The following is a 14,124-nucleotide window of genomic DNA, read 5'->3' as shown; positions in this document are numbered from 1 at the left end:
GCTGCTGTTCCCAGGAGAGCTCTCCAGTCTGAGCTGGTGGTCAGGGGGCACTCAGGTTTTTTACTGCCACTGAGCAAGCAAGGATATTTCTGGTTGGCCCAATGTAGGCAGGCCTTACGATGCAGAACTTCCCGGGTTTGGCGCCATTTTGAAATGAGCCCCTAGGGGACAGCTAGGTGGCGCAGTGGATAAAGCACTGGCCTTGGATTCAGGAGTACCGGGGTTCAAATCCGGCCTCAGACACCTGACTAGCTATGTGACCCTGGGTAAGTCACTTAACCCCCATTGCCCCACAAAAAAAAAAAAAAGAAAAAGAAATTAGCCCCTTGTACAAAGCTCCCTCAAGCTCGGCCTTGTGGATAACCACTTGCCGCCCACTGGACATGGGTGGTCTTGGTATATTGGACAGGTGGGATGTATTGGTTCGCAGTGGCTGGGGAGGGTGGCAGAGAGACAAACACTTACTTAGAAGTGATTGTCAAGGCTAATGTCTGAAAATAAATGGCAGATCAAGGGAGCTAATGAGGACCTTGGTTGGTGTAAAATAATGTGAAAAAAGCAGCCCGCAGGTGGATCTTGCTTTTGTCCACTTGATTGGGTTTTTGTTCTACGTCCTTGCTCAGACTGGCAATGAGCTAGACACCTCACGATGGCCGTTCTTGCAGTCATGGAAGGCTTTATTAGCATCCTGGCTTTGTGCCGATGGTTTCTACCTGCATGTTATTATCTGGTCACCTCTTTGAGGAGTAGGGGGTGCCACAACGTACAGACCACAGGGACTGTAGTCAGCTCTGACTTCAAATCCAGCCTCAGACACTTAATAACAGGGTGACCCTAGGCAAGTCACTTAACCTCTCTCAGCCCTCAGTTTTCTCATCTATACATGGGTATAGTAATAGCACCTGCCTCCCAGGGTTGTGGTGAAGAGTAAAGGAATTAATGTTTATTTCCTTTATAAATCTTAAAGCTCTGTGTTAATGCTAGCTAGTTGTGATTTAGTTTCCTACTTTGGGGACCGTAGGAATTGTCGGTTGTTAACTCTAAAGTCTTTGAGACAGTGTGATCCAGTGGAAGGAGCGCTGGTTCTGGGGTCAGAATCCTACCTCTTACTTTCCTTATCTTTGTGACCATTCGCCTCCCGGGGCCTCAGTTTCCTCATCTGTAAAATGAGAAGGTAGGGCTCAGTGGCCTGGCTCTGGCCGTACAATACTGTGATATTCTTGGCTCTAGAGTCCAGGAGGCAGCTTGAGACCTGGGCTCAAATCTTATCACCAAGACTTCTTACCTAGGTGCCCTTGGACAAGTCATTGAACTTCCTTGGGGCTTGGCTCCTGAGCTCCCTTCTAGCTTCTGGCCCTGTGTTCGTGGGCAGAGAGAAGTGTTGGTGCTTCCCAGTGGATCAGAGACGGGCCCCGGGCCAATCATGCCCCATTGCGCAGCTCGTTTAATGTGCTCACCATCTTCCCCCGTGGAGACACAGTCAAGCTTTGTGCACAAACAGTTCTCAGCAGAAGAATCGCAAACTACTGACAACCGGAGGGAAGGAAAGACTGCTGCGAATCACTGATAATAAGAGAAGGGCAAATCAAAATAACTTTGAGGTTTCACTTCCCCCTAGAAAATTAACAAAGATGATGAGGGATGAAACTGCTAGAGAGGAGCCTGTGGGACAACAGACACATTAAGTCACTGTCAGGGCAATGTTTTGTTATTGTTGTTGTCATTTCCTTCTCCAGCTCATTTTACAGATGAGGAAACTGAGGCAAACAGGGTCAAGTAACTTGCCCAGGGTCACACAGCTGGTAAGTGTCTGAGGCCAGATTTGAACTCAGAAAGATGAGCCTGGGGCAGCTAGGTGGGGCAGTGGATAGAGCACCGGCCCTGGATTCAGGAGGACCTGAGTTCAAATGCGGCCTCAGACACTTAACACTTACTAGCTGTGTGACCCTGGGCAAGTCACTTAACCCCAATTGCCTCACTAAAAAAAAAAAAGAAAAAAAAAAAGAAAGATGAGCCTTCCTGACTCAAGGCCCAGCACTTTATCTACTTCACCACCTAGGGGCCTTAAACAACAACAACAGCAAATGTCCATGTACTCCAAGTGGTCAAAAGTAGAAAGAAAAGTCTTATATACAAAGTCTTGAAATAATTCAGAGCAGACTTTCTTGTGAGAGTAAAGATGGGAAACCAAATAAGTACCACTATCTTCAGGAATGGCTAAATAAATTGTGGCATGCTAATGGGATAGAATATTCCTACACCATGAGAAATGATAAATACAGAGAATTTCAAAAAGCATGAGAAGACTTATAAACAGATGAAGAGTGAAGTAAGTAGGATCAAGAAAATCATAAGAATGTAATAGTAATAGCAGTAGCAGTAGCAGCAGCTAGCATTTATATAATGCCATAAGGTTTGCAAAGTACTTTACAAATGTCTCCTTACAACAACCCCGGGAGAGGAGGAACCTAAAGGCTGAAAGAGAATAAGTACTTAGGATCACATATTAAGTGTCTGAATCGGGATTTGAACTCAGGTCTTCCTGACTGACTCCAAGTCCAGCAGTCTTATTTACTATACTGCACAGTGTCTATAACAATGTAATTGAAAAGAACACTGCAATGAAACAATACCCTGGGGGATTAGAATGACCATCTTGGGGGACAGCTAGGTGACGCAGTGGATAGAGCACTGGCCCTGGAGTCAGGAGTACCTGGGTTCAAATCCAGCCTCAGATGCTTAACACTTACTAGCTGTGTGACCCTGGGCAAGTCACTTAACCCCAATTGCCTCACTTAAAAAAAAAAAAAGAATGACCATCTTGGCCTTAGTGAAGAGAAAATGCATATCCCGTGCCTTCATTACAGTGGTAGGTGATTATAGGTACAGAGTATTGCATATACTGTCAGATACAGTTGATGTGTTGGTTGGTTTTCCTGAATTGCTTTTAGAAATCTTTGTTATAAGGGATGGCTTGTGGGAGCACGTGGGGGTCAGTGGGGGAACATATTCACAAATGAATGTGTTGTAAAAAGAAAAAATAAATTTGTGAATGGGGTAGGAATTTCATTGGTGTAGGGTACTCCAAGGACCAGTTCAGTTGGCATCTTTTCTTCAACTTACAGCCTAAAAGCATTACTTAGAGCATTGAAAAGTTATGTGACTCACCCAGGGTCACAGAGCAATATGTTTCAGAGGCAGGATTTGAACCCAGGTCTTTCTTGCTTCCAGGGCAACTCCCTATATACCACTTTATGCTCTCCCTTCTACTACACCCCCCCAAAAAAAACACAAGAAATACAAAATACTTTGTACAGAAATAAAGAAAAGCTTAATTTTAAAAAATAGTCTCCATCTAAAAGAGTAGAGCATAATTTACTTCCCCCTAAACTGCCTGGGATGGTCTCTTCTCTCCGGCTTGCAATGACTCATTCGTTCCTTTAGGAGATGATTCCATAGGGCATGTGACTATGTCCCCAGGAAGTCTCTTTCTATACTGACTTGGGCGTGCAGCTGCTTGTGCTCATGAAGGGAACTGGACAGATGCAGAGGTTCTGACCACAGACCCCGTTCCTGATCCCCAGCTGAAGTGAGCTCAGAGCCACCAAAGAAGGCAAACAAGTTCTCCACATTCGGGAGACTAGGATGTGCATGGATGTGTCTCCAGACCTCCTCTAAAGGGCTTCTTCCCAGAGGATCGTTTCCAGCTGCCTCACCCCTCCAGGGCATAGGCCATCAAATGTCCTGGTCCCGATGGAGCATGGAGGGCAGGGGGTAAAGGGAAGCCTCATACTAGTGCATTGCAGCTCTCCTCCCTCCTCCCACTCAGGCCATGGCCCATGATCCTGGGATTCCTCAGGTCTCATACAGGCATTATTTACGTGTAGTCCCGGGACCTGGCGACAAGGGGTCATGGAGATCTGGGATCTGCTGGTAGGGGGGAGGAAGGATGCCTATGCATGTGGGGGTCCCTCAGTGAGCCAGTGGGGAAGGGGACTTCTTCCCTGCCTTTCCTAGAGCGCCTCCTTTTGTGGGGGGGTGTGAAGAGAACAATGACTTTGGAAGGGCAATGAAGCCTTGAGAGATGACTCCGGGATAACTTGAGGGGTTGTCACAGGGCTTTATTCTTGGCCTTGCTCTGTTCAGCATTTTTTATTGGTGACTTGGAGAAAGGCATGCTTATCAAATCTGCAGATGGCCAGGGTAAGATTTGGGGTGGTTAATACCTTGGATGGGGGGCAGCTAGGTGGCACAGTGGATAAAGCACCGGCCCTGGATTCAGGAGGACCTGAGTTCAAATCCAGCCTCAGACATGTGAGACTAGCTGTGTGACCCTGGGCAAGTCACTTAACCCTCATTGCCCTGCTCCCCCCCCAAAATACCTTGAATGACAAAAGAAAAAGTCAAGTAAAAGCCAGAACAGTGGACCCAAACTAATACATTGTCTAATAATAACAATAGGACACATTTATATGATGAGCATAAAGTGCTTTACCTTCATTAACTCCTTTGATCCTCACAACAACCCTGGGAGATATATGTGCTCTTATTCTCATTTTATAGGTGAAGGAACTGAGGCACACAGAGGTTAAGTGATTTGTCCATGATCACATGGCTAATAAAGTGTCTAACGCAGGATTTGAACTCGAGTCTTCCTGACTCTAGGTCCAGCCCTCTATTGTCCTCGGCACCTGGCTGCCAGCTAGGTGCGAGGCATTTTGTGACAAGGAGGAAATTACTAGATGGGGGTAAACATTTATTCTCCCTTTGGGTTTGGTACTAACCACAGCTCATGTTTCTGCCGTACTTGAAGGCTTGCAGAGTGCTTTTATGGAGATGCCCTTTAGGTGGGTAGTAGTGGTCAGCGACCCTCGCTGTGCCCATAGGGAGCCCGATGGAAGGGGCCTGCCCATATGAGCCAGCTTGTGAGTGTCAGAACTGGACGGGAAGCCCAGGGCTCTTGATCACAAGAAGCGGATGAGGGAGCAGTCCTTTCGGAAGAAGGCCTCGCCGTGGGCCACAAGGGTGAAGGGAACGCCAAGAGCACCCCAGGATCATCTCAGGGGCATCAGCTAGTTCCAGGCCATGAGAGGCAATGGACCCAGGAAACAGGGGATGGTGAGCCTGGAGAAAAGAATAGGTCACTGCACAGCTCCCAGGGGCTTCACTTATCAAAGGACTGGGGTAATCCTGGTCTTGACGGGAGGAGGAACTTTCTGATAGCTGCCTGAAAAATGCTTTTAGGGAAAGGTAGTGAGCTCCCTGCCACGTACAGGTATTCAAGCAGAGCTGGGACCATTGTCTGTCAAGGATCTTGCAGAAAAGCTACCTCCATTGAATAGGAATTTGCAGCATGTTACTTGTAAAGCTTATTCCTACTCTGTGACTTTCCTCCTGAAAGAACAAAAGAGGGGAATTGAAGGGTGCGCTGGGTGTTGAGGGAGGACTAGCATCGCCCACATGGGGACTATGCAGCCACCTTTGGTGTCTACTTGATTCACTCAACTCTCACCTGTGGCTCAAGCAGCTGTAGCCTGAGCCGTGGCCACGCCCTGCTCAAGCATCTGGGAACTGGGGCTACCCCAGATGGAGAGTGACCAGCGGGACTCAGAGCTGATGTCTCCCCCAAGCACGTGAAGACTTCCCTCGGCAGAATGGGTGAATGAGGACAGTTTGTGCCACTGGCCATGAAGGCGGCTGAAGGGGGCACTGTGGAGCCATCAGAGTTTGATCAGGTATTGAAGACACCGAGACCATCCATGGCATCCCAGGGCGCAGCCAATTGTCCTGGCTTTGGTCCTGCTACTGGTTTCGGATGACTCTGGAAGAGAGAGTGAGGCTGGCGACATCTCCCAGCTCTGCCTCACTTAAATCCAATTCACGCACAACCCAGCGATGTCATTGGTCCCCTTCGAAAACGAGGGACAAACAACCACCTGGGTTAGAGAAGCTGGAGATAGAAGGTGGGCTGCCTTTGGTTTCAGAAAGGTATTCATTCTTGCTTCTTGGTTCTCTGTCTCCCAAACTCAGCCAGGGGGTTTGTAGCAGGGAAATGGCCCTCCAGAAAGCCCAGAATTGATAACTGAGCAGATCTAACCAGAGGATTTGGGGGGCGGAAGGGGCCCTCACAATCACTTAGTCCTCGTTTTTCACTTTTTAGATGAGCTCTCTTCCCAGGCCAGCGTCTATTCTGTCATGTTATGCCCTGATAATCTCTTTCCTGTTCAGGGGAAAACCAGGCCGCAGTGGGCCCATGTGTCCTCCGAGCTTGGCTCTCCAAACTTTGCTGCTGCTCCCCGAGGAATCTCAGTTCATGCTTTAGAAGTGCCGATTTTCTGCGATCGTTTCTTAAGAATCTTTACACAAGGGGCAGCTAGGTGGTGCAGTGGATAGAGCACCAGCCTTGAAGTCAGGAGTACCTGAGTTCAAATCCAGCCTCAGACACTTGACACTAGCTGTGTGACCCTGGGCAGGTCACTTAACCCCAATTGCCTCACAAAAAAAAAAAAAAAAAAGAATCTTTACACAGCTCAGTGGTGAGTTCAGACTCACAATGCCGGGTCAACCACCCATTACCTCCCTCCTGAAAAAGCTTCCCATGCTATTAACAAGAAGAAAGCCCTGAAATACACCAAAACAACATGTTTTGTGACTGCAGAGACGCGGAAACAAACACTGCTTGGGGGAGGGCTGAGCATCTGTAGTCCATGAATGTGACGCATTGTGCTGTGAAATGACAACTGTGATGACTACTGAGAAGCATAGAAAGACTGCCATTAACTGATGCCTAGGGAGAAGTCAGCACAGCCAGCCCTGCCTCACTGCAGAAGAGCCACCTGTTTGGTCCTGGAGGTTGATAGAGGAGTGAGTGGTCAGCCCTGGGCTTTGCAAAGTCCAGAGGGAGGAGCCCTAAAGCAGGGAGGCCAAATGAGGGGCTACATTAGTCTAGGATGAGGGTGACGAGAAGCTTCTCTGGGCTTAATAAATGCTTGACCACGCAGCTATATCCGTAGAGCCAGAAGAATCATCAGAGGTGATTAATCAACACTCGCTGGATCAGATCCCTGTGGTATCCACCTCATAAGGCTGTTGCCCAGCAGTTATTTTTGATTTAGGCCTCCCCAGTAGCCTGTGATTAGGGATCACAAAATGCCAGAGCTGACAGAGCCCCGGAGTCAAGTAGTCCAGCCCACCCCTGAATAGGAACTCCTTCTTACAACTTTTTGTTCATTAAATTTTATTTTGTTCAATTCACAAAAATCAATTTTCTCTCCTTACCATCGCCACCACTGGGGAAAAAAAAAAGGAAAAAGAGAAAAACAAAGTCCTTGAAATAAGTGGGCGTAACTGAGTAAACCAAATTCCCATGTCGGCCATGTCTAAAAATGTTTGTCTTTCTTCACCCCGAGTCCCTCACCTCCGTGTCAGGAATGTCTGCAACTTAGACTGATGGCCATCCAGGCTCAGATAGAAGACCGCTGCTGAGGGAGGGCCTATTTGATCCGGGACAGCCCAATCTGCTAGGGGATGAGGTAGCAGCATGCAGCATTCTCTTAGGCCCAGCTTTGCCCCAGTGGGTCGAGCATCTGGAACCTCAGCCCTCCCCCACATGAGAGCCTGTCAGAAGTGTGACTCCAGCTTTCATTCCCAGCTCACACATTGGGAGCCTAGAGCCTAGAGCCCAGGAAAGAGGGAGCCTCCCAAGAGAGCTGAAGCAAAGCTTTTTCTTCCCTTCATTCCCCACCCCATCTCAGATTGCAGAGCCCCAAAGTAATGAGGGTAAATGCCTTGGCAGCATAAGGGAGGTGTTGGTTTTCGGGTGTGTGCAGCCCTCTGTCCCTGTGCATTTTGTTGGTGGTTTGTTTACCAAGGCTGGGGTATGGGGCAATGCCCCAATGTGTGGCTTCTGCCCTGGGGGCTCCCGATGAGCAGGATTAGCTTTAGCTCCCCAGTTGGGCATCCTCTATGTGCAGGCAGGTTCAGAGCTGTTGGGTAGTACCCAAAGTGGCCTTGGCAATGTGATTCTTGACACCCAGGGATGCTGGGTTAGTCTGGCCATGGCAGCCAATGAGAAAAGGAGCCCACAGTTCAGGAGAACTTTGTCCAGGGATGGATACTCCTTGGCTTCCTGGTAAAGCTGTGAGCTATCCCCTGCCTAGCCAGCAGTGAGGACCAAACCTAAACTCCCAAAGAGACTGAAGCCATTTCTTTTTCCCCTCAAGTAATTGTTTTTTTTTATTACAAACTTAACCCTCTAAACAAATACTTCATTTTTTTGTTTTTTTGTTTTTTGCAAACAAATACAAAGAAACAGAATATGGGCTAAAAGTCCAAGTAATACCACCAAGTCCGAACCATTGGCATTTTTGTTTTTTTAAGAGAAAAAGAAAACGTGTAAAAGTTTTATTTAAAGTTTATATTTTTTTAGTTTCTTTTGAAATTGAAATGCAGATCACTGCCACTTTATGGTTTGACTTGGACCTTTATTCCAGATCCCGTTTGTTTAGAAGAGCCAAGTGACCTCGTTGCTTAACCTCCCTGGGTCTCAGTTTCCTCAACCAACTGGTCCCTTGTTTTCTCTCCAGCTCCAGTGCTGTGAGTATAGGACCTGACCCTCTTGTTATTGGAGGGAGAACCTGCAGAGAAAACCCAAGCCTGAGCAAGAGCAAATAAACCTTCCCACCTCTCCTTGTGTTTTCTTATAAAGTTCTGGTGTGCAAAGGCATGCAGATGGGAGACGGGGAGAAGAGCAGAGAGCAAGCCTGTTTATAGAACCACAGAACGGGGAAAGGAACTCTCGTACTGGGAAGAGCTTTGGAAGCACCACAGAGGGGTGTCTCATCCCAGGAGGAGGAGGAGGGAGGCACCCCTGGTCTGATCTGGAGAATCACAGGGGCAGTTGTGTGCTTGCAGGATGGACAGGAGCAGGGTAGAATCTTAAAAAAAATTTTTTTTAATTTTTAATTTTTCCCAGTCACATGTAAAGTTGGGTTTTTTTGAGTTCCAAATTTTTCTCCCACCTTCCCTTCCCTCCCCCCTTCCGGGGCCAGCAAGCAATAGGTCATACATTAGTACCATATTAAACATATTTCTACATTAATCAGAGCAAAAGGGAAAAAAAAAGCAAGAAAGAATAAACAAGAACAATAACAAAAAAAGCAAAAACAGAAGTGAAAATAGTCTGCTTTGTGATCTGCATTCAGACTCCAGAGCTTTTTCTGAGTTTGGAGAGCATTTTCCACCATAAGTCTTTTGGCATTGTCTTGGATCATTGTATTGCTGAGAAGAGTTAAGTCTGTCACAGCTGATCATCACAAAATGTTGCTGCGGTGTACAGTGTTCTCTTGGTTCTGCTCATTTTATTCAGCATCAATTCATGTAACTTTTTCCAGGTTTTTCTGAAATCCATCTGCTTATCATGTCTTACAGAACAATAGTATTCCATTACATTCATATAGCACAACTTGTTTAGTCATTCCCCAGTTGATGGGCATCCCTTCAATTTTCAATTCTTTGCTACCATAAAAAGAGCAGGTATGAATATTTTTGTACCTGTGGGTCTTCTTCCCTTTTTTATGATCTCTTTGGGATATAAACCTAGTATTGCTGGGTCAAAGGGTATGCAGTTTTAATGCCTTTTGGTCATGGTTCCAAATTGCTCTCCAAAATGGTTGGATCAGTTCACAGCCCTACCAACAGTGCATTAGTGTTCTAATTTTCTCACATCTTCTCCAACATTTATCATTTTCCTTTTTTGTCATATTAGCCAACTGGATAGGTGTGAGGTGGTACCTCAGTAGTTTCAATTTGCATTTTTCTAATCATTAGTGATTGAGCACATTTTTTTCATATGGCTGTAGTTTTGTTTTTATTTTTGTTTTTTTGCAGGGCAATGAGGGTTAAGTGACTTGCCCAGGGTCACACAGCTAGTAAGTGTCAAGTGTCTGAGGTCAAATTTGAACTCAGGTACTCCTGAATCCAGGGCTGGTACTTTATCCACTGCGCCACCTAGCTGCCCATGGCTGTAGTTTTAATTTCATCATCTGAAAACTGCCTGTTCATATCCTTTGACCATTTCTCAATTGGGGAATGACTTGTATTCTTGTATATTAGATTCAGTTCTCTATGTATTTTAGATATGAGGACTTTATCAGAAATACTGTCTGTAAAAATTGTTTCCCAGCTTTCTGCTCTCCTTCTAATCTTGTTTGCATTGGTTTTGTTTGTGGGGAAGAATCTTAAAGCAGGAAATTTCACCAATCGGGAGATTGTTAAAACAATCTTGGGAGATGAGGACGACTTGAACTGAGGGGTCAGCTAGCTATGTGAGTGGAGAAAAGAGATTGAAGGTGAGAGACGACAGAGGTAGAAACACCAAGGTTGGGCAACAGATATAGGTAGTGAAGGGTCAGTGACCAGTAGCATCAAGGATAACAGCCAGGGTGAGAGCCGGGGAGATGGTGGTGCCCTCGACAGAAGCGGGGACATTTGGGAGAGGGCAGGATTTGGGGGCAACACGAATGCTTCCCATTTGGGGCATGTTGCGTTTCAGCTGTGCCTGGGTATGCAGCTTGCAATGGCCGCTAGGCCCTGTTGTAGAGCTCAGGGAGGAGGTCCCAGGCGGGGCTGGTTAGGGAGAGATCTGAGAGTCAGCGGCAGCTCTTCAAAGAGCGCATCACCATTTTCAGTTTCCCCAGACACACCAACATCACAGTTTGTCATGTTTACCCTTTTTTTCCATTGTTGGGGTGTAAGGTGGGACCTTCGGTGATTTGATTTGATTTTTAAATTTCTCTTTTTATTATAAACTTAATCGCCCCAAGCCACAAACATTTCAATAAGCAGAGGAGGAAGACTGTAGAAGAAACCAGGGGCGGTTACTAGGGGTTGGGGCATTGCTTTTTCAGAAGTGCGCATGTTAAATCTAATAGCCCTCTTCCAGTGCCTCCTTGGGGCCCAGGGGTGCCCCTGGCTTCTCCAAGGCTTTGCCAGTTGAGCACAAACAACCAAGTTGGGAGCATGGTCTTCCCGGCAGAGGACTCTGGCTTTTCAAGCCAAGCACGCCCCTGGCAGCCGGCGAGAAGGCTTTGAAAGAGTGCAGAGTGGCCCCATCTCCACGGTCAGTCGCCTTTGGCTTCTGTCCCAGCATGGTGGATCGGGGGCTGGGGGGAGGGGGTGCTAATGAGCGCCCCCCCTCCCAAATTTTATTTTCTCCTTTTGAATGTGATTAACTCATTCCAAGGGAAGGGTATGGCAGGGCCCCAGAGCCAGCCTCCCAGCCAGGAAGCTCTGGGTTCAGGTCCTGCCTCAGATACGTACTGGCCACCTGCTCCAAGACTCTGAAGTGGCAGGACAGTTGACCGATTGATCCGCTTTGGTAGAAAGGGAGTTTCTGGACTGGGGGGCTTCCTACACTGACGAAATCACAGGTCTGGACCAAAATCCTCGTTCTATAAAGCCGCCCATTGGTATTGCATTGAAACATTGAATTCACTTAGGAAGAAGTATTGATACTTCTCTGCAGTTCCCAGTGAGGCTTGAAGAGAAGCAGCCAGGCCTCTGTCCTTACCCCAAACCCTCCGTCTCTTTCCTGACATTTGTCTCTGGCCTGCCTCCTGATAACTCCATGAGGAAAGGCATGGTGGGTCTGTGCCTTTTGAAATGGGGCCCACCGGTGAGGTCGAGTGCAAGACTAAAGGAGATTTCAGGCCCAGAAGCTAACCGGAACCTAGAGGAATGAGTCATTGTTACCAGGCCCCCACCACCCTGACCAGCCTCATGACACGTGGTCCCTGCTCAAGGGCCTGTGTCTGTGGACACCCTTCACCCTCCCCTTCCCCCACATTTCTCATCCTTTGCACCAGAGAAGACGCCCAGATTGTGGCCACTCTCAGGAGAGGGGACTGACGAGCTTAGGTGGAGAGGGATGTAGAGAGAGTCGGAGGGCTGTGCTGCTGTGGATGAGCCCGGCTCGCTGGGGACTGGGGACTCTGCAGGAAAGTCTGATGCAGGCTTGGGGTCTGGGCCTCTCAGGCTCTCCAAAAGCAGTTAGCCTGGCTTCCCAACAGCCCTTGTGGCCAGCTTATAAGCCTGGCCTTGGCTCTTGCCTGCTGCCAAGCTTAGGACAGAGCTTATTTCTCTTGGACCGGACTCTACCCTTTTGGCTTCTTGAAAAGATTGGTTTTTTGCTGTTGTTTTAGGGGGTGCAGATTTTTTTTTAATCTAAAGAATTTTAAACCAAATGATTTACTGTCCTGACAAAAGAGCCCATCTATAATTCCTACTGGGTGTCATGGAAGAGACTGCTGGTTATCATAGCCTGGAGTAGGAGGAATACTTGGCAGTTGAATGAATGAATGAACGAAAGAACGAAAGAACAAAAGAATGAATGAACAAACGAACAGGTGTTTATTAAGTTTGCTCTGTGCAAAGCACTGTGTTAAATGCTGGGCCTCCCAGTATCCCATTGATGGGTATATTGGCCTGAGAGGGTCAAGGACTTTGGTGCCAAGATCCTTTGCTTCTGGGGCTTCATCAGCTGCAGCATCTGTAGGTGGTGTTGCCCCTGCTGTGGCTTCCTAGGATGGTTGGCTTCAGGTGATCTGGTGGCACTTCCAGGGCTCTGGGGCTCTCGAACTCTCTTCAGGTCTGCTGCCTGTGCTTCCCATTGATGCCACACACAGAATATGTGTGGGGGGTGTCAGAGGCTCCAGCATAGGAAGCTGGAGTTCTTTGCTGGGTGAGCTTCCTTGAGGCTCCTGGGGGGTTGGGGGTGGGGCTTTCTCCCAGAGTCACCCTTCTTTGAAACTCCTCAGGCCCCTGACCCAGGAATGCTAATTTAGCTGCTTCTCCCACAGGGCAGCTGGTAGCCGAGAAGTAAATTAGCAGGATGCCCCCTGGAGTCGACTGCCCTATGGAATTCTGGTCCAAGGAAGAAAACCAGAGCGTGGTGGTAGACTTCTTGCTGCCCACGGGAGTCTATCTGAACTTCCCCGTCTCTCGCAATGCCAACCTCAGCACCATCAAACAGGTACGGGTCCCTCTCCTGCTAACCCTGCCCGTAGAGTCTGGCCTTCTGAACCCCAGGAAGTGTCAATGTTTCTCATGGTCCTGGGGACGCACAGTTTCCCCTTGGGCTCCCAGAAGGCTTGGCTGCTCCTGCCTCTGTCCGAGGCCCAGCCAGAGGGAACAGAGAGGGGACTGGCTCCCTTTCCCCTTCCTCCTTAAGAAGGTTTGGAGGAGAAATGGTGGTAGGTGGTGGCAGCTTCATCACTGCTCTCCTGCCTGACCCAGAGCATGTTAGGCCCTGGTCAGGAAGCCTACAAATTGGTAAACCAGGCTGTGCCCAAGGGTAGAGGAGGTTTGCAGACATGGGGAGGTGGTGGCGGGGGAGAACATCATGCGCAATGGCAACTTTTTCAATAGAGCCATCGGTTTTGTGAAATTGTTTTCCTCTTAAAAAGTCAATGTTATGGGGCAGCTAGGTGGCGCAGTGGATAAAGCACCGGCCCTGGAGTCAGGAGTACCTGAGTTCAAATGCGGCCTCAGACTAAATTAACACTAGCTGTGTGACCCTGGGCAAGTCACTTAACCCCAATTGCCTCACAAAAAAAAAAAAAGTCAATGTTATGAGGAGGAAATTAAACATCTGCTTTTAAAAAGAGAGCGGATACCCCTTAGAAGTTTTAGGACCAAGTCGGGAGAGGACTTTTTAGCAGGGCTTCTTTTTTTTTTTTTAGTGAGGCAATTGGGGTTAAGTGACTTGCCCAGGCTCACACAGCTAGTAAGTGTTAAGTGTCTGAGGCCGCATTTGAACTCAGGTCCTCCTGACTCCAGGGCCGGTGCTCTATCCACTGCGCCACCCAGCCGCCCCCCCATTTAGCAAGGCTTCTGACTAGCCTTCTCCCAGTTTTTTAGGAGGGTGGGGTGGGGGGAACAGCACAAAGATTTGCCGGGTGCTTTCCTTGCCATCACCCCATGAGGTAGGAAATGCACGTAGTCGTTCCTATTTTATGGATGGCATAGAGCCGGTGAGTACCTGGTGGGGATTCAGACCCAGGGGTAAGTATATGCCTTCAGGGGTCTGCATCCACTCCCTGCGCCTGCCTTCTCAGTACCCCAGGA

General features: G+C 48.1%; 1 protein-coding gene across 7 annotated transcripts in view; it reads left to right on the top strand.

Moving 5' to 3' along the window:
• PIK3CD (phosphatidylinositol-4,5-bisphosphate 3-kinase catalytic subunit delta) overlaps nt 1-14,124 on the top strand; it is a 72,942-nt gene that overhangs the window by 45,078 nt on the left and 13,740 nt on the right. For all 7 annotated transcript variants that reach the window (XM_043993123.1, XM_043993122.1, XM_043993119.1 and 4 more), the window contains one exon: nt 12,858-13,030. In XM_043993123.1, coding sequence (XP_043849058.1) covers nt 12,890-13,030 — 141 coding nt within the window. In that variant the 5' untranslated portion in view covers nt 12,858-12,889. The remainder of the gene's footprint in view (nt 1-12,857; nt 13,031-14,124) is intronic.

This window comes from Dromiciops gliroides, chromosome 3, assembly GCF_019393635.1.
Source record: "Dromiciops gliroides isolate mDroGli1 chromosome 3, mDroGli1.pri, whole genome shotgun sequence".
Classification (NCBI taxonomy): domain Eukaryota; kingdom Metazoa; phylum Chordata; class Mammalia; order Microbiotheria; family Microbiotheriidae; genus Dromiciops; species Dromiciops gliroides.
This window is presented reverse-complemented; position numbering and strand designations above follow the sequence as displayed.